General features: G+C 36.5%; 1 protein-coding gene across 2 annotated transcripts in view; it reads left to right on the forward strand.

Moving 5' to 3' along the window:
- Window positions 1-20,894, forward strand: part of SLC44A5 (solute carrier family 44 member 5) — a 159,071-nt gene extending 138,177 nt beyond the window's left edge. For both annotated transcript variants that reach the window (XM_087719455.1, XM_087719457.1), the window contains exons 11-22: window positions 781-912; window positions 2,016-2,115; window positions 6,712-6,804; window positions 9,224-9,311; window positions 10,419-10,681; window positions 11,219-11,313; window positions 12,138-12,241; window positions 12,486-12,559; window positions 13,517-13,587; window positions 15,889-15,977; window positions 17,165-17,249; window positions 18,397-20,894. In XM_087719455.1, coding sequence (XP_087575581.1) covers window positions 781-912; window positions 2,016-2,115; window positions 6,712-6,804; window positions 9,224-9,311; window positions 10,419-10,681; window positions 11,219-11,313; window positions 12,138-12,241; window positions 12,486-12,559; window positions 13,517-13,587; window positions 15,889-15,977; window positions 17,165-17,249; window positions 18,397-18,509 — 1,307 coding nt within the window. In that variant the 3' untranslated portion in view covers window positions 18,510-20,894. The remainder of the gene's footprint in view (window positions 1-780; window positions 913-2,015; window positions 2,116-6,711; window positions 6,805-9,223; window positions 9,312-10,418; window positions 10,682-11,218; window positions 11,314-12,137; window positions 12,242-12,485; window positions 12,560-13,516; window positions 13,588-15,888; window positions 15,978-17,164; window positions 17,250-18,396) is intronic.
- The last annotated feature ends 304 nt before the right edge of the window (window positions 20,895-21,198 follow it).

Raw genomic sequence — 21,198 nt, forward strand, 5'->3', positions numbered from 1 at the left:
ACATGAGGGAAAATACTGGGTGGCACTCCACCTTCTCAAAAAGTTAATGGCAAATTTCTTTTGGAATTTCAATTATTTGTGAAAAGACTGATGACTGGGTTGGAAGTCAGGACACTATTTTCTTCAAATAAGAGTACCTATAAACATTATAAGGTTTGTTTTGCTTTCTTTTTACTATTTATTTGCTAGATTTATACAATGTCTCATAGAGCAGTTCATCTCTGTTTGCCATACAAAATGGAACATAATAAAATTTAAAAATAATGCAACAATTCATTTGAAATTCAGCACAACAGATGTTTGCCAGAATGGCAGGTGTGACTTATTATGAAGTTAAAAAAATGAAATGGAACATTGAGAACAGGAACCAAACCCAAATCATGGGAACTGAAACGAATACATTCAAAATTTCTCTAAGAGCAAAAGAATTCTAGTCTTTCACTAGCAGAAATAGAGGTCTTGGGTTGGTTTTTTTTCTCTAACAGGTACATACCAAATCAAGGGTTAGTTCTGTAAAATATTTCTATTTTTCTATCTTATGCCGTTCATACATTTCTGATTGATAAACATATAAAAGTTATTTTTCATCATGCATAGGTATATCATAAGACGTCTTCTACTGAGTATTTGGTCCCAAGTCAAGCATATAGTTTGTAAGCTCTTATATTTGATCTGGCATCTTTCTGCCAGAAAATTCTCTTTCATTTTGAAATAAACCATTGTATAGATTATTTAAAGAATGTAAATTGTTTTATGATTCTATTTTTTCTTTTTCAAAAGGTATCTGGCATTGCTACTGGGAATATCATCGCCTTCATGGAATACCTGGTTCTGATCTCACCATCTATGATATTGGATTCCAGACAGATTTCAGGGTCTATTTGCAACTGAGGCAAACATGGTTAGCATTTAGTAAGTGAATTTTTGAGAAACATGTATTTTGAGACACCTGCTTAACATTGACCTGACTAAATAGTTTCATTGATGATTGATTGACACCAAACTCAAAATACTCCATCTTAAGCTCTGATATGTTTAACCATGGGTTGACAAATAAGATGCAGTTAGATGAGTTTATCCAGCACATTGAAATAAAAAAATCAACGGTACTTTGACTTAGTACAATATGCAAGCTTGCTCTCTGAAGACCAGATTTCCAAAATGTCTTGTTTCTCTAAATTGATCCTCGGAGGCTTACATGATATAAAGAAATTTATCCATAGTACAAATTGATAATTAAAATGCCGTAGAATCACAACTCCTTCTCAGCTCCAATATTAGTAAGAAATAACAAAGATAAAAGATAGCCAAGTCTAATTAGAAGGCTTTCTGGAGAAACTCTGACTTCAGGATTTTCTTGAATGTTATCAGAGATAAAGTTGATCTTATCTCCAGTAGGAGTTCATTCTAGAGAACCAACACAACACTTGAAAAGCAGTGACTTCCATCCTTTTATTCTGCAAAGTTGAGAACTAGGAGTATGTTACTCCTAAATGCCCTAATATTTCAGGTACTTTTGTTTGGACCAAGTCATCCTGCTATGCGCTGAGATAGAAAGAACTTTACTTTACATTATAGCTACATCTAGCTTCATTTGGAAGCTAATTCATAACTCACAGCATAGTTGTAATGTGTCCCCATTCTGGACTAACAGTTCCTTCTTATTTGTCTTTAAAGGTAGTCCATGTAGCTATCTAACTGGTATTAGTCAGGGCAAGAGTTAATTGTTCCTAGGTTTTCTTTATTGTACAATATGCCATAATATTCATTGAGGAGAAGCCTTACATATGAAACATATAAATACAATTGTGATGAGAGAGTACAATCATGATGACATACTTGCTTTATTGCATATAAAATAGCCAGGGCTAGATTTAAGTATGTTGACATTTAATTCCACTGGAATCCTGAATAAAATGCAGTTGTGAAAGGGACTACTGAACTAATTGGTAATGTGTTGTTGTGAGATTAAGTCAGACTTATTTTTGGACAAACTCATTTCTTGTTATTTTCAGTGATACTACTTTGTATACTGGAAGTTATCATTATACTGATGTTAATATTTCTGAGAAATCGAATTCGGATTGCAATTGCCCTTTTGAAAGAAGGTAGCCGGTGAGTATTATTAGCATCCTCATTTTTGCAGTATTTTGGACACAGCTTTCCCCTTCCATTTCTGTGGACACTGTGACCTAATATAGATTTTTAGGTTTTGTTAGAAATTCAAGGCAATATACCACTTGATTTTTTTTTAAAAAAAGAAGCATGTTAAAATGAGAATTGTGCACAATTTCACTTTTGGGCCTTACTTGGCAAGCAAGCAACTGATTGTACTATAATCCATTGCAGATTTCTTCATTTTCCCAAACCTCAGCTGATTAAACAATTCAATTGTGAGGCAAGAACACTTTTTCCTCTGCAGCCTGAAACAACTTTAAGCATCCAATTTTTGTAGATTAAAATGTGAGCTAAATATATAATGGAATGCTCTATTACTTACCCTGTTTACTTCCTAATTTTAGAGTTAGAGAATGGCTTATAGAGGTTGGTGGCATTTTTTTCTATCTGCCCATCTGACAGCTGTTTCTTCTCATTCAGGCTGGTAAAATCATATTCAGATCCACTGAGAGCTGTTTTCTGCTTTCACATCCTCCTATGGTATTTTCTGCTTCTCAGCACACTTGTCTAAATCATGCCCTACTCTCCACATGACTCTCCTGAAGTAGCACTAAATTTTCAGCAATTAACACTGATCGGTCTATTTCCAGTTCAACAGAAAACCATCTAAACATTAAAGTTTTGAATTGGCCAGTGCTTTCTTTATCCATTTTAGTTGCCAGCCTCAATGGCCATTCTACCGTTTTCCCCTGAAAATACGACAGGGTCTTTTTTTTTCTTTTGATCCCCAAAATAAGCACTTGGCCTTATTTTTGGAAGCTCTTATTATTTTCGAGATGCAGGAGGTGGCGAATGTGTTCACCTCATGGCTGCTGCTGTGTTGCAATATTTTCAGGGAGGCCTTATTTTAGGACGTGCACTTTAAAGCTCAATTGGGCTTATTATCTGTGAGATCTTATTTTGGGGGGAAATGGAGTACTTCCCTTCATTTCTTCTTCTTAGAGTGCTCTCTAATAATTTTTTGAGCCTCCATTTCCAAAGTCAGATGGTATGTAAGCCCTTGCCCTTTCTCTCCTATGAGAACCATTTCTCATAGAACTGAACGATCTCTACTCTTCCCATTAACAAAGCTGACATGAACTAGCACAGAACAACTGTTGGAATGCCTGCATAAAAATATGGCTGTATGCAGAGTTGGCAAAATTCCATGATAACAGGAAGCCTGCCAGAAAGATATCAGGCTGCTATTTGCTCTAGTTCATAGATTCAGTCCAATTGAAAGTGAAGGAAGAAAACCAGACATTCTCTTTCAAAGAAGGTTCTCTTAATTGTGGAGAAAAGTATTCTGCAAGAATGCTGAATCTTGATTAATTAATTTGACCCTGATACCTCAAAAACTGTGAATTACTTTACCCATTTTATATAATACTAGCTGATAACCAGGAATTGCCCGTATATTTATTTATAGGGGGAACATGTCCTGACCAAATATAATTTCTAATGTTGGATTTTCCCCCTTTATCAGAGGGAGCCCCCTTGTGGAGTACTGTGAAGCTATTACCATGGCAATTGCACCGTGCTGCGCAATAGAAGCCATTTTATGGCAGTACAGTAAAAGTCATTTTAAGGCACAACAGGCTATATCTTAACAGAAGACACACCCCGAGGGGTTTTAGGGGTGTCTTCTCCCCACAATATTTTTTCCCAAAGAGTAAGTCATCTGTGTATCAAATTGCTTGTGGCATTCCTGCATTCCAGTGTTATGCTGGAACACACACACAGACAGACAGACAGACAGACAGATATTGATGGAAGATTACAGAAATACTGTCCAATATTTCTGCATTGGAAAGTGCATAAATATGATGCAGTTTGATTCATTCATTAAAAGAAATGTTGCACTCCATTGTGACACACAGCGGAATGCAACTCTTAATCAAGGTCTTGAAAAATATGTGGTTAATGAGTGAAAGCTAAGTAATTTTTTTTCAAGTTTAGTTTAATCATCTCTTCAGAGAAATGGCAGTTTATATTAGGAATAAATCAGTTATGATCTATTCCTAGAATTTAACAAGCAGTTTATTATTGTAAACAGTTTATGATTTCAATAAGGCCTTTCTATTATTAAATTCTGAAATGCACTGATTTGTAGTAATTATTTCTTGAATAGCATAAGCTTACACTGTTCTTCAATGATTGAAAAAAAAAACATTCAAGATGTTTCTAGCACAATACATTAATTGTCCATGTAGAACTAACGTTTAATGCAGGGTTTAATTTAAGTTTTAGCTCTTATTTGAATTATGTGAAATAATTATAAACATGAGCAGAGTATATTGCTCACATTAGGGAAAGCTAATGAAAATTGAAATGATAATTGTATAAAAAGTACTCTCATGTAGAGAAGAAAGTCAGGTTTCATAACATTAGCAAGAAATTACCAAGATGACATAGGATGAAAAGGACATGAGGGTTTAATGATAGACTGCATGTGGAAGCTTACCTTTGGCACCAGATTTCATATTTGAGGTTTTAATAGATATATGGAAGTATATATTCTATGTTGTCTTTTTATTGATATTGTTTTAATTGTTGTTTGGAAACTACCCAGAGTTTGATATAAGACAAATGGCAATAATGGCATCCTATTCTCTTCACTACCAGTTCAGTAGAGGGAGCATGCACGTAGAAGGTCAAAGGTGATGTCAGGGTGGGTGGGCGGAGCCTTGTGCCGCTGCTACTACTGGTTCACCCAAACCGGTGTGAACCAGCATAATACCACCTCTGACAAGTGGCTATATACATGTTTAAAATACATAAATAAATGCACCCATCCATTCCTGGACCACGTTGCTCTGTTCAAACACACTGATGCCTTGGTCCCCTCTGAATGGATTATTTCTATTGGCTTATGTGTAGCTGCCCTTGAAGAAAGCTACAGCTGGTACATAGTGCAGTGGCACAGGCAGATATGTGTGTTGCTTGATCAACACACATTATACTTCTGCTCTGCAAGCTGCATTGGTTGCCATAATGTTTCTAGGTTCCATTCAAGGTGCTGGTGATGACCTATACATTGCTCCGGCTTACCTGAGGGACTAGATAAACTCTCCCTGATTATATCTACCTTTGGCCCATTATGCTCTTCTGCCTATTTGAAAACATTATCAGGCAAAGAACTTTTTCTGCCATGGCATATAATTTTTGAAACATCCTCCCTCCAGAGATTAGATTAGCCCTGAGCCTTCTGGCTGTTCATGAGAACGTAAAAGCATGGGGTTGTTACCAGACTTAGGGATCCAGATGTGCGGCAGAACCTGTGCAATGGCTATATTAATTCATTGGTTGTGGTTTTACATTTTTACCAGCTGCTGATAGTGTGTGTTGTTTTATGATGTTTTAATGGTTGTTATCTGCCTTGAGTCATGCATTTAATGTGGGCAGCCATATAAATGGAAATAATAAACAAATATTAACAAAGAATAGAGAGAACAATAAAACATTTCCTAGAAGAGATTTCTTAGAAAGGAGAAAAGAAGTACTAGATTTTTATTTAAATTTGATTTTTTTTAACTTTATGCATGGACCAAAGTCAGTCTCCAAACAAGTCTTCTTGTTTACCCTTTTCCTACTTACAAGCAGTTTAGGCTAACTATACCACTTCTGTGTGGCTTCTGACTTTCTGCCATGTCACTCATAGGCGGTGCTGGATAATTCGCTGAGTTTCATTTCCCCCCTAAATATGTTGCCCTTGTTATTTGAATAGTTCCTTCCCTTCGCATAGTCCCCTTCATTGGCAACAAAAATTGAATATGTCTTGTGTGTATTTGTAAACCCAAGAAAGAAAAGTCTGAACTTTATTATTCTGTGGGATACAGCAGGAATGAAAGAGCTAGTGTTCTTCACGTACAATTTTCAGTATTCAGATTTGATTTGAGTGATTGTGACTCCTGGGAGGTATAAGTTATCCACATATGAAGAGCCACAGTTCTTATTTCTGGAGTCCCATTGTATAAAGAAGCTAAGGGAAATAAGATTCATTATGTCAGTTTCAACATGTACTAAGAACTATGATGGATGATCTTTTGTGTAGAACAAAAGATCTGGGCACTGGACAGAAGTTACAATAAAAAAAAGATTTTTGAAGATGATACCAAAAATTACAGTGTGCGGGCAGGGGCAAAGCATGTCTTGTTGTAAAAGACATTGCATAAAAATATTGATAAAACAAATATTAAAGGATAATACAAAATGCAAATGAAAGAGCTAAAGAATAGGTAGAACCTGGGACAAAATGAAAGATGAAATTTTGTAGGGCAATGATTAGCAACCCAATTTTAAACAGCTTGTATAATAAAGAGTTAAAGGAGACAAATAGGTGGGAAGGGGATCTGTTAGTTATGGCCAATGAATGTGGCATTGTGGGAATTATTTTTATGATGACATATACTACAACAATTTGCATAATGAAAACTTACGCAAGGAATAGAAATCATGGTAGAAATTTGGTATGTTGTATACAAAGTTGATTGGTTTGCAGCTGACATCTGATAAATTGAATAACTTTATTCGTTTATTTGTTTATTTGTTTAGGGCAATTGGCTACATCATGTCTACATTATTCTATCCAATTATAACCTTTATTCTTATCGCCATATGCATTTCATACTGGGCAGTGACGGCTGTGTATCCTTTTTATCAAAGAGTAAGTGGTTACAGGTTATTTTCACATTTCCAGGTAAGCACTTTATGAGTATGTACATGTATACACTAAGTATTCATCACACTATCATCACAACATTATATGGAGTTCAGAAAAGAGTGATAAATAGTAAATTCTTAAAAAGGAATGCAAGTAAGAAAAAGGAAGCATTGCTAAATGCTATGCAACACCATACATACAAACCACAATTAGGACTAGAATTTGCATTGCCAAGCAATGTAGTTTTGGAGCCAATTTTATGACTTTGTTTGGCACAGTTGTTAAACAAATCTCTGCAGTTGTTAAGTGAATCATGTAGTTGTTAAGTGAATCATGTAGTTGTTAAGTGAATCTTGCTTCCCCCATTGACTTTGCTTGCCAGAAGCCAGTTGTGAAGGTTGCAAATGGTTATCACATGACCTTGAAATACTGAAACTGTCATAAATACATGCAAAATACCTGATTTTGATCATGTGACCATGGGGATTCTGCAGTGGTCATAAATGCAAAGACAGGTCATACTTCACCTTTTGGTATTGGTGTAACTTTGAATGGTCACTAAAAGAATGATTGTAAGTTGAGAACTATCTGTATACCTTTCCATATTCTTCAACCCTAGCAAATTATCCTCGTGGATGTTTACATTACAGATAGTCCTCGATTTATGACCACAGTTGAGTCCAACATTTCTGTTGATAAGTGATACATTTGTTATGTCAGCTTTGCTCCATTTTACAATGTTTCTTGTCACAGTTGTTAAGTGAATCACTGCAGTTGCTAAGTTAGTAACACGGTTGTTAAGTGAATCTGGCTTCCCCACTCATTTTGCTTGTCAGAAGGTTGCAAAAGGTGACCTTAGGACATATCAATGGCAAACATCTGAATTTTGATCACATGACCATCTTTTTTTCATTTGCTACTACACATATCATTAAGTAAGCCATTCCCATTGCATTCATCTTAGTCTAACATACTCCCAGTAGCATATAACATAGTGGGTAGAAGCATGCTATTATACACTTCTTTCAATAATCTTTCTTTGCAGTAGATTACATAACACCATTACTTTTCACCCTCATTTGTACGTTAAAATTTCTCCATTTCCCACTGTAGTAAGCATTCTGTTAGAGTACACAAATTCATATGCTCTAGTTTTTTTGCAGTTTATCTATAACTTGCAATCATTCATCACAATCTCCCTGTCAGAATTAAGTGCTTTGGTGGTTAATTCAATATTATTCACAACCGTATCATTTGTTGCATTTGCTGGAAATCATTTACATGCTCCGTCAATAATATGCATACAAATTATAGATATATTCATTCCTAACCAGCACACTTCTAACAAGCTTTGCTTATACAATGATCCCTAAATGCATTAAACAATCAAATTATCAAATCATACAAGTTTGTTATTCCCTGATCAATATTAATAATTTGTTAAACACTCCATTTATTCTATGGCATTCTTTAGAGTATGCTTTTAATGCATTCAGCAACCAGTCTTAAACTCAATGCTTATGCATAATTGTCATAATTCAAAACTATCCAATGTATCATATTTCTTTGCTAAAGCATGAAAAAAGAAAGCATCTTAACCGCCTTCAAAAGAAGCTGTATTTTGCATAGGAAGAAATCTCGATCTTTAATGGATTCAAGTGTCATGTGATATATTTTTTTGCCAAGTTTGAGAACATTTGATTTGTTCAAGTAAATAAATGGAAAGAACCTTACAAAATTCACTATGCATAAAATATCTTGGTTTTTGGTGGTTTCTTAATTACTTATTTACATGCTTACATTCCTTCCCAGAACTTCCCTTCTCACTGATTAATTGTGGATGAAATCCTTACATAAACTAGCAATAGAACTTATATACTGCTTCATAGAGCCTTTACAGCTCTCTCTAAGCAGTTTACAGAGTCAGCATATTGCCCCAACAATCCGGGTCCTCATTTTACCCACCTTGGAAGGATGGAAAGCTGAGTCAGTCTTGAGCCTGGTGGGATTTGAACTGCCAAATCACAGGCAGCTGCAGGCAGCAGAGCAGTACTGCACTCTAATCACTGCACCACTGCACAGTGCAAAATCAAAGTTTTCCACTATTGTGTATGCGATCTTTGAGTTGTATTATTTTCTTTTTCACCTGGTGCCAAAAATGACCAGCAAAGATGTCCTTGATATTAAGTAAAAGAGTAACAAATTTTATACCTCTGATTAATTATCTGCATAGCAGGCAGGTAGGTTTTTAGAAAATGCATACATGCTATGGTTATTATATCCTATGCTAGTTATTAAAAAACAAAGCAAATTAAATGCATTCTTTGTGACTTTTCCTCTTAGTAGAATGTTACATACAGTGACTATCTGATTCTGTTTGCTACTTAACTCAATTAAATCAAGTTTCCTGGCTACCTCAGGAGAACCTGTGTACAAAGTTATGGCTAATCAAAGCTTATGCAAGTATGCAAATTTGACCTGTTATCCAGAGGTAAGCAAATGGGGAAAAACTTATTTACTTTCTAATTCTTCATTAGTTAATGCTCTATCCTTTCATAATGCCCTGTGCTTTAAATTCCCCACATTGATTCTGACAAATTTGTACAAAAGAATCTTTTCAGTCTACTCTGATCATAAGTGGGTGTAGCATTTAATGCAGAAAATCTTGCATTGACCAGACGCATATAGGAGATTGAATTATTGGTTGTTTGATTACTGTATTTTTCAGAGTATAAGACACACCTTTTTCCCTCAAAAAGAGGCTGAAAATCTGGGTGCATCTTATACAGTGAATACAGCCTTTTTGCATCCCAAAACCCCACTCCCTTCACCAAGATGGCCATGCATGGCCTTTAGGAAGCTTTCAGAGTGCTCCTGGGGGCTGGGGAGGGCAGAAATCAGTGAAAAACGGGCCAATCTTTGCTCAATCCCCTGCCCCAGCCCCTAGGAGCACTCTACAAGCCTCCTGAAGGCTATTCATGCCCTTTTTTTGAGAGGTCTGTTTTTGGGAGGTCTGCAGAGTGCAAAAACGTCTTTTTTATTTGCCTCTTCAAAATTTTGGTGCGTCTTATACTCTGAAAAATACCGTAAGTTTGTTAAGAGTTTTCTGAAACTGTTAGAAACATTGGAAATTTACTGAAGCCTGTGAAGCACCTACAACCACAAGACACAGTATGGCTTAAAATGTGTCAACTTGTTTAGGCATTTAGGATGATTTGTAAGAACTGTTTGCCATATGAATTAATTACCATTTGAGGTTTTTAAATTTTAATAGCTTGAATTCTGCTAAAGCAAAATTTCCATCACTTGCAGAAGTTCTGGGTTTTTAAATAATATCAGATCTAGTATTTTGATTGTGCTTATACAGTCTACCTCAAGCTGTTTTTATAATATGTTACACAATACACTGTTATCTTACTATTCCAAATGTTATACATACTGTACATGACTATCATTAATACTTATGCAATCATTAGCTGAATACTGCCCTCTGTTGTTCTCTGTCCATTAGCCTAACAATGGAAAGATTCACAGTTTGAGACTGTATTGAAATCAGTTCATGTCTCCAATTGATTATTTTTCTTTTGTCCCTGAACAGACTTTCAACACTACTAACGTGACCAAACTATGTCCAGGGGCACAGTGTACATTTGCTTTCTATGGGGGAGAAAGTCTATACCATCGCTACATTTTAGTGTTTCAAATTATCAATGTGTTTGTCTTTCTCTGGCTGGTCAATTTTTCAATCGCATTGGGTCAATGTACCCTTGCTGGTGCCTTTGCTTCTTATTATTGGGCCTTCCGAAAACCTGCTGACATCCCACCTTGCCCTCTCTTTTCTTCATTTGGACGAGCAATACGGTAAGTAAGAAATTACATCAGTGTTTGAATTAACTTCTCTATCTCTATCTTCTCTATCTCTATCTTCCGTGTCATGTTTTCACACAGCTAGATTTTACCATGCATCTTGTTTTCTTTTGACCCTCGAAATAAGCGCTTGACCTTATTTTTGGGGAGGTCTTATTATTTTTGAGGTGCAGGTGGTAGAAAGCGTGGTCACCTCATGGCTGCTGCTGTGCTGCAATATTTTCGGGGAGGGATTATTTTCAGGGAAGGGCTTATTTTAGTGCATGCGCTATTGGGCTTATTATCCAGGAAGGTCTTATTTTCAGGGAAACAGGGTAAATGTGTCTGTAACTTCCCTTTGGGCTTGGCAATAGCAGTAAATTAGAACTACAAATTCATATTTTAATATAGATATGCCTTATAAATACATGTTGTAGTCCATAATATTATATAGTAGAATTTTTATCAGCCATATTAACCATTTTTGTAACTGTACAATGTCAAGTAACATGCTTCTTCCTGAAGAGTAACATTTGAATTTTTTTTCTTTAGGTATCATACAGGTTCTTTAGCATTTGGCTCCTTAATTCTTGCAGTGGTTCAACTAATTAGAGTAATCCTGGAATACCTTGATCACAAACTTAAGGGTGAGTTTCATGAAATAAGCCTTTGCTTTTTCAGTTGGTGAACACTTGCATACCTTCTCATTCATATGAAACACAAATTTGGCAGAAGCATTTATACCCATAAAGGGACTAAACAGGGGTGGGATTCAGTTGGTTCGGACCAGTTTGGGCTGGTCCGAACTGGATGCTAATTTTACATCTGGTTTGCTGAAGTGGTAGTTGCAAGGACTGTCTGGCCCCGCCCACCCCACTCTGCCTCTCCCAGGAGTCTCCACATGGCCTATTTTGGATGCCAGGGTTTGTGCAGAGGCTCTGGGAGGGCAAAAAATGGACCTCCCGGAAGTCTGGAGACAGGCCCATTGCCAGGCTGCGAAGGGCCTCCGGAGCTGCTCCCACCAGGGGTACGTGCATTTTCGCCCTCTCCAGGCTTTTCTTGAGCCTCTGGGAGGGCAAAAATGGCTTCCTCTGGGCTCTGGATGCCGAGAAGGCCACACTCACCATGGCCTTTCCCACCCAGCAACCAGGCAGATAACCAGTTGCTAAAAAAATTCAGTCCCACCCCTGGGCCTAAACCACAAATGGTTTACATATCTTGCTCCAGTGTTTCCATTTATGGACTTTGGGAAAATGTACTTTACAGCAAGCCATGAATGGGAAAGTTTCTGACCATTGGTAGAGTGAACATTCCCAGTTTGTTTAAGCAATGAAACAAAATATTTAAAGCTTTAGCCAACCCTAATTTATTCTTCATCTCCAAATTCTCATGCACAAGTATAAAATCTTCTATATGGAATCATCTTGGCATTTTGTAAATTTTTAAGAAATGTTTTCTCTCTTTCATGCAGGCTCACAAAATGCATTTGCTAAGTTCTTGCTTTGCTGCCTCAAATGCTGTTTTTGGTGTTTGGAAAAATTCCTTAAATTTATCAACAGGAATGCTTACATCATGGTAGGTTTTCTTTTTCACTCTCTCCTTTTCCAAACACTTTTATGCAATGCCTAGCAAGCTATATAACTGGTGTGGCAATTCTGTTCCACTGTTCCAATTTTTTAATATAATGGTTTAAAACCATAGTATTTAAACTATTTTGGGATTGAAATGTTTATATCTATTTTTCTGCATACTAAAAGATACTTTAATATCTAGTCTCAGAAAACCTTAGTATATGTTAATAGCTGTTACTCTTCTGCAGATTGCAATCTATGGTAAAAACTTCTGCACCTCAGCAAGGGATGCGTTCTTTCTTCTCATGAGAAATGTGGTAAGGTAAGAAGGTATAATCCTGTATGCCCCATATATTTGGCCCTCACTAAAAATACGCTTGATTAATGTTTTAAATATTCATATTATTCTCATTTATCTAAGACTAATGTCATCCACTGTAGATAGCTTGAGCCATTAATTCCATGATGCTGTTCTGTCCAGAAACTCTTGGAGTTGCAAATGCAATACTTCTAGAGAATTCCAGTTTAGGAACAGATCACATTCAAAGGCTAGATCACATTTTTAATTGTTTCCACACAATTGCAGAGATAGAAACTTTAAAGCATGGGCTAGTGCTGTGAATAAGTTTGTTCTAGATTCACAAAGAATATAGTTAACACCCTAACCGATATTTATTTGAGTTAATTTGAGAAATGTTAGGTTTATTTTATTTAAGTACACACGTCATCCACCTCACATCAAGTGAATATTAATAAAAGAATTAAGCCCAAACATATTCAGTTTTTAACCTTCTTGGGCAGTTTTGTTATTAATAGAAGATTGCCATGGTGTGTAGGTGTGTACATATAACAGGTAGAAGAAGAAGGGAAGAAAAAGAAAGAGAGAGGGGGGAGAGAGAGCGAATGAATGAGTATATATATTGTATATCTTATATATGACCCAAGACAATTCCTCTTCACTCCGTGTTGCCCAGGCAAACAAAATGATTGGCATACCTGGACTGATATACAAGTAGTCCTCGAGTTATGACCACAACCCAGCAAATAAAGGAATTATTTGCATTTCCCCTCAGATAATACTAATAAAATAGTAATCGTCGCTTCTCTGAGGAAATTAATTATCAGGTTTTAAATCTTTCTCTAAAATGCGATCCTTTAAGTACATAGAAATAGTATGTCACGTAGTTATCAAAGTAACCTTAACAGCTAGATTCAGACCCATACAGCCTTTGGGATGAAAAACAACATAATAATAACAGTTTTCTTATCTGTTGCAAAGGGTTGCAGTCCTGGATAAAGTAACAGACTTCTTATTATTCCTGGGTAAACTCCTCGTTGCTGGAGCTGTGGGTGAGTCAATCGATTAATTTTTGTGTGTGTCTGTGTGTTATTTTATTTTATTCAAAAAAAAAGTTAAATGCAAAATACAGAGCTCAAAAAATAATAATCCAAAAGGACAAAAGGAAAAAAACACAAAGCAATCAAAGCATTAAAAAGGTGCATAAAAAAGACATTATACACATGTGATCCCCTCTAGTTGAACACTGATTAATATATTGCCATTTAAGATTACTATGGCACTGAAAAAAGTGACTTATGACCATTTTTCACACTTATGACCATTGCAGCATCTCCATGGTCATGGGATCAAAATTAAGCCATTTGGCAAATGACTCATATTTATGAAGGTTGCAATGTCATGGGGTCATGTGATCACCTTTTGCAACCTTCTGACAAGCAAAGTCAAGCCTTACTGTTACTAACTTAACAATTGCAGTGATTCACTTAACAATTGTAGAAAGAAAGGTTGCAAAATGAGGCAAAATTCATATAACAACTGTCTCACTTACCAACATAAATGTTGAGCTCAGTTGTGGTCATGACTCAAGGACTACCTGTAATAAATATTCTCTAACAGCAGATCAAAACATAAGTGTTCTGAATTAAAATAATTTGTATATTATGTGTATATTTTATTTTATAACTAGAAAATGAATGAGAATTGTCTGAAATGAAACCATTTAACAGTGAAATTGCTTCATGCTTTCCTTGTGTTTAAGAATAAATTTCTGGGACTAATTAATTTACATTCTTTCCCCTTCCTGTTAGCATACCTGTTATTCTGAATTAGTATCTCAATTTATCACTAAACATGCTGAATAAGATTAATGGAAAGTAGTTAAATGGTTCTCCAAAAAATAAACTAGATAAGCTTTTTAAAAAATTAAGTTTGGGTTTCTTTTCTGTTTTGGTAACTGCACATGTTATTAAAAAGATACCCGAGGAATGATAAAATAAATTAATATCCTCTGGTTGCATGAATTATTCACAGATAATTAATTGGAATGTGAATTTTAGACCACTACAAAGACCAGGGTTAATTAATGTAAGGATTTATTGTTTGAAACATTATGTTATAAAAACTCTCGAGGACCCTGTTTGTGAAAATGCATGTGTGTTTAAATGGAGATGCCTAGATGGCTTGGGGGTGAATAGTTGAATAGCAGTAACACTTAGATTTATATACTGCTTCACAGTGCTTTATAGCCCTCTCTAAGCAGTTTACAAAGTCAGCATATTGCCCCTAACAGTCTGGGTCCTCCTTTTACCAACCTCGATAAGATGGAAGTCCTTGAGTCAACCTTCAGCCTGTCAGGATCGAACTCCCGACAGTTCGCAGAATTACCTTCAATACTGCATTCTAATCACCATGCCACCATGGCTCTTTTATAAATAAATCATTTATACAGTACATTTATGTATATTTCCAGACATAGAATTATCTATTTCAAACTATATTGTTTGTTTCAAAACACACACACACGGCTGTGTGTGTGTATGTTCCAGCATAATTATGGAACACCTTCAGCAATTTCAACCAAACTTGGTACACAGATGACTTACTCTCTGGAAACAAATACTGAGGGGATAAGACAGTTCTAACATCCCTTAGGGTGTGTGTTCTGTTAAGATACAGCCTGTTGTTCCTTAAAATAGTTTTTACTGTACTGCCATAAAATGGCTTCTACTGTACAGCGCAGTTGAGTTGCCATGGTAATGGCTTCACAGTACTCCACAAGTTGGCTCCCTCTGGTAAGGGGGAAAATCCAACATTAGAAATTACGTTTGGTCCGGGCATTTTCCCCTATAAATAAATACCCAGGCAAAGCTGGGTTATCAACTAGTGAGAGATAAAAGAGCTTTAAAATCCAACTAAGACATTGTCAGCCTCTGTTTTGCTTCTTGCTTTTGGCTGCCATTGAAACAGGGGGGCATAGTATTTGGAATGGGGAATTGTTCTGTGCAGGAGTGACAAAGAGGAGTTGCGGCCAAGGCTAACTGTCCGTCATACCAACCTGATGATGATTTTTGAAGATGTCTCCCACATGACACCTGTGGGGTGTTCGGATTGAACTATGGGATGGGGTTACCAAGGGGAGAGGGTTGGGTCACATATTGATAGCTATGATTACGCGCGCTTTTACCTCAGATCTTGCTTTGCCTAGCTACTATCTACTCATAACCAGTAAAAGTACTCTTAGTTCTGCAAAATGGAGTTGAGTGGTTTCTTTCTTGGTTACTGAGGGAAGCAGCCCTGACAGACATATTGTAGCTAATGCTCTTTGTGTGTGTTTTTTCTCTTTCCTGCAGGTGTCCTAGCCTTCTTTTTCTTCACACACAGGATACCAGCATTTGCACAAGAAGCACCTTCACTGAATTATTATTGGGTCCCCCTCTTGGTAAGTTCAAATGAAGAATTAGAGGTTCCAAGCATGAAGTTGGCTTTTGGCATGGCACAATGATCAGGATCATGCCTCTCCAGACTCCAACAAAACAAGCAACCCCACACTTCTATTTATTTTGGTTCTGATTTATTTAAATTATCTTTGCTTATTGTTGCTTGGATACACGCTGGGGAAAATACTATATCTCAGTCTTCATAAGTTAGCTCTGATCCACGTTCTAGCAATAAGAATTGCAGGCACGGAGGATCAAATTTGATTTGAGTTTGATACTTGGATCCCAATTCATATTTTAGGCAGGTAGCATGATCTTCTCCAGATAGTTTGCATTACATCTTTAGAGATTAATTTGCTGCTTTCATATTGGATAGGGCTGATGGACGTTGGAACCCAAAACATAGGGACGTCCCAGGTTGTTTGCTTTCCCCTATCTTTCTTGCTCTTCTGCACTTCTGTTTGGATTTTTAAAAAAGGAAAGAAGTTATCTCCACCAGACCGATTAGATCCCACAGACTAGGCCTCCTCCGAATTCCATCCGCTGGCCAGTGTCGACTGGCGACTACCCGGAGGAGAGCCTTCTCTGTGGCTGCTCCGACCCTCTGGAACGAACTCCCCGTGGAGATTCGCACCCTCACCACCCTCCAGGCCTTCCGCAAAGCCCTTAAAACTTGGCTGTTCCGACAGGCCTGGGGCTAAAGAACCGTGCCCCTATCTCGAATGGTATGACTGTTGCGCTTTTAAATTATGTATTGTTTTGTGTTGTTTGTCAAATCGTTTGTATCCCCCCTTCCCTTGTTTTGAGCTGTGAGCCGCCCTGAGTCCCCCTCGGGGGAAAAGGGCGGCATACAAATGAAATAAACAGTTAAGTCCCTGACTATATACTATGTGCCTTTAAAGAAAGGTTGAGCAAGAGAGAAGAAGCATAATTCACAGTGGGTTAGTGTAACATTAAAGGAAGATGTAATTTGAAACTACAGTATCCCATCCAGACAGCTATTAATAACATTGTACTTTACTATTAACAGCTGGTCCGCTGCACACCATTTCTAGTAAATCTGCTGGGAGGAGGGGAAGAGAAGAGAGGACTGGGAAGTCACAGTTATTTTCTAAGTTTAGAGTCAGGAATATCTTCAGAAAAACTATCACAACAATGTAAATTTAACATAGTTTGTCTTCTTTTCCAGACTGTCATTATAGGGTCATATCTGGTTGCACACGGATTCTTCAGTGTCTATGCAATGTGTGTTGACACACTTTTCCTCTGTTTTTGTAAGTCATCAGCTTTTTGTGATTTATTTCCTCTTTCAGTAATGCTCAGATAAAGGACTGGTAACTCAACTCCCTAACAGAATCCATTAATATGTTAGAGGGATCTGTTTCTTGCTTCTCTTGTTACAGTTTACTCAGTTGAAATTTTTATTCATGGGCAATCACATGTCAGATGTGATTTCATTAGTCAGCTAGTGAACTATTGCTAAAAGCTAATTACCATTATGGCTTTTTTGAGAAACTGCTCCATAATAATTACTAACCACTAAGTATTTTATAGCTTCATTTTGTCCAGCAGCATTTCAGTAGATAAGTGTTATGTGTTCTTGCTAATAACATCCTTGCTGTTTTAATCATGATAGCTGTGTTGGTTGAACTTAAAGTAACATGTTTCCTCTTCTGCAACCAAGTTGACTTGAAAAGAGCTAGAATATATTTTACTTGGGCGCATGGATTAGTAACATGAATTAGTCTGTGCTCTGTATGCAAATAACTTTATCCATCCTTATGAAATTGTAAAGATGACAAATGTCCTTGAACATCCCAGTCGTGGGAATCCCTCTTGCTACTGAGAAAGCACTGAAGCAGAACTTTGGAAAAATGATCCAGGGCTCAATAAATAATTATGAATGAATCAACCACTTGTAAACTGGACCTTATGTGACTGTAGTCCCAGTCTTCTAGTTTTCCATGTCACCGGAATCTATTTTATTCCAAAAGAATCATTCAGCTGTCAACATCTTATAATTGCAGTTGATTTACCATTATGCTCCCCACCCCACCCCACAACCTCCCCCTACCCAAGACTACTGTGGAAATACAGTATTAGTAGGTTCTGTGCTTCATCACCAAGTATAAGTTAATTATTTTAGTTAACCTGCAAAGTTAACCTGTTGCATGAGCAAAAAGTATGGATCACAGCATGGCTTAATGCAACTTAGCTATGACCTGTTTGGTATTGATCTGAAATTGCGTATGAATGCTTTTGTTATCACAAAAGCAATGGCATCACATAATGAAATTCAACTCTAGCATTGTAGGAATTCTAATGATTCTTTTCCTCTCTTTCTTCTGAATCTCTCATTTGTTTTGGTTTGACTGCATGTCTGCTTTTTGCTTTGGCTCTTCTTGACTGCTTTCTACCCAGGCGAAGACTTGGAAAGGAATGACGGATCTACAGCAAAACCTTACTACATGTCAGCTAGTCTGCACCGGATTTTGGGGAAGAAGGAACTGAGTCCCAAAAAGTTAATGGGATGATGCTCAAAATTGCAACAGTGTTAGTTTTAAGGAAGAGGGGAGAAAAAAAAAATTTAAAAGCAGGATGCGTATAATTTAGACAAAAGATTTTTTTTTAAGTATGACGCTTCTGGTTAATAAATCATTTGTGTTGCTTTATACTATCTAAAAATAAGCAAACGGGCAACATTTTCAAGACGTCTTTTAACCGCTGTGAAATAAGATCACATCATAGTTTTTATAGAGTGCCTATGGGAAATGTGTAAATGTGAAGCTTCTTTTTTTTAATCTTTAGCTCTTAGTGTTTTAATAACTTTTCTAACCTGAAATTTTGCTGTCTGAAATGACAGCCATTTTGATAACTTTTTTTATAGGTGTATATTTGTAAAGGATATTCAGGCAATTTTTCAAAGCACTACAATGTATCCTAATTAGCCATAAACATATCAAGATTATCGGTAACCAGCAGGTAGTCCTAAAATTGTAATGATGGTGCTATGGCTGTATTTTTACTGTACATGCTGAATGACAGCTACTTAAACTGTGACTAAAAAAAACCTAATGGTTCCCATGTGAGGAAGGGCACATTGCTTATTCAGTTGCCTCCTAAAAGTTGAAATGGAGATAAATTGGGATCCTGATGATTGATCTCCCCCCACCCACAAAATAGAGTAAAGATTATTTAAATACCTTCAATTTTTTTCAAAAAAAGAATGTTATGCCAATATCTATTATTCATTTTTTTAAAAATGTACGTCATGCAATAGCCCCTGTTCACCACCAAATGCAATATTTATGGGGGCAGTTGCAAAATATTAATAATAATACTGGGTTAAGAGTGCCATGATTTTATATGCATTATGTAAACATTTTTTTCTAGAAAAAATATCCATAAAATAAAATCCAATATTAGTTTTTTTCCCCTATGGAAGAAATCCTTGTAAACAAGCTTGGTGTTTCCTAACTTGGTCTTCTGGTGATTTGATGGAACTTCTGTTCCAGTTCTCTCCACCAGTTCAACCTTTGTTCAATGTATCTTTGGAACACACCAGATTGAAGAAGGTTGATCTCAGCTGAAACTCAGATCATTTGCATTTCATCATAACTTTTTCTCCTTCTTCTGCTGCTTGACAAAGACAAAGAATTAAGGATTATTTGCCATTTAGGTCCCTCTCGCATTATTTATATGAACATGTGATCATTTTTCATTCAGAGAGGAAAGAAATGAGGGAGATGTAATATGAATGAATATTCCTTGTAGCTGAAGTAAAAAAAAACAACTGGTCTTGAGTCTCATAGAAAAAGACCTAATGAGTAAATATCAAAAATTATTATTCTGCATCATAAAACAGAATACACTCCTGTGAAGGAAAATACAATTGTCTTATTTATAACTGGAACTCAAAATCATTAATCTCATTTTATACTAGTAAAAGCTGGGGAGACAACATATTCTAAGCAGAGTTTCTTCAGAGTCATGCTGCTTATTTAGGAGTTATCTCATATGAACTTTTATTTCTGTTAAACATTAAAACAATGGGTAGCCTTAGTTATGCTGTTGCTCCTGACTCATGAGAGGCTTTTAAAAAAGGACACACTGTTTTCAACACCTGTGATCATTAATTCCATTATCCCCTCATGACATTATCCTCTGTCATTAACACAGGGGTGATTGGCCTCAGTTCTGACTGAAGCTTGTGTCCAGATTTGCAATGGTAATTCTACTTTTTTCTCTAATTTATTGCACAAATCAATACCAAGCTTATTCTTCTAAAATTGGGCCCTCCAAAATTCATTCAACTGAACTGCCTAGTTCTACATGAAGCTGGTCTTGGTTTTAAGATAATTGAGCAATTCAACTGATATTAATTGGACTAATATAGAATCTTAGGTGTTTTTAATCCCCCAGTTTTTAATTCCAAGAGTTTTTAACTCTTCTGTTACAAAGAAGTTTTTCCTGGAAGTCCATTCTGTTAAAAGGAACAACTTATTTCCAGATGAGAATATTTTTTTGAGAAAGGTGCTTACATTATTTGTATTCCAAAACACTTGAGAGAGCTAGCAGTCTGAAATAAATTATATATATGCACTCAGCTGAATGCCCATGTCCGTGAGTAGATATACTTTTCATGCAGACAAGTGTAATTCATCTAGATTGGGCACAAAGGTAGCTTTCCTGGAGGAGGGAATATTTTGCTACTTCTACCTACTTCAGCAAAAACTGTTCTAGAAGGTCGAGGAGCTCTTTGGGACAACAGGAATGATGCAAGAAGAGCCAGGACCTGGTTAGAGTCATTTGCCCTTCCCTCAGCAGGAGCCTCCAAAGGAGTCTACCTGCCCCAATGGAATGGTCCTTTCCATTTAGAAGAAGGCAATTTCTTCCCTTCTGTGCTACTAAAAGGGACAACAAATATGCAAATATACAAATCAAAAGATGAATAGAGCCTCTTAACTACAGCAATCACTGAGTGTTAGCAGACATCTATTAGGAATGTCTCTAGAAGGCAACTTTCGTCCATGGATAACTGGAGAGCAGTTTGAATAATATATAATTCATCATTAAAAAAACATATTTTCCCATTGTAATGCCTGTTCAGACCTTAGACTATGGTATATATGAACCCAGCTATCATGCTGTTCACATAATGTTAATATCTTGAGATACATAGTAGGCAAAATAATTGACTTAGTCCTTGCTAAGCATGTCCTT

This window comes from Thamnophis sirtalis, unplaced genomic scaffold (assembly GCF_051295495.1).
Source record: "Thamnophis sirtalis isolate CommonGarterSnake01/CBP01778 unplaced genomic scaffold, rThaSir2_p1.2 scaffold_7, whole genome shotgun sequence".
Lineage (NCBI taxonomy): Eukaryota > Metazoa > Chordata > Lepidosauria > Squamata > Natricidae > Thamnophis > Thamnophis sirtalis.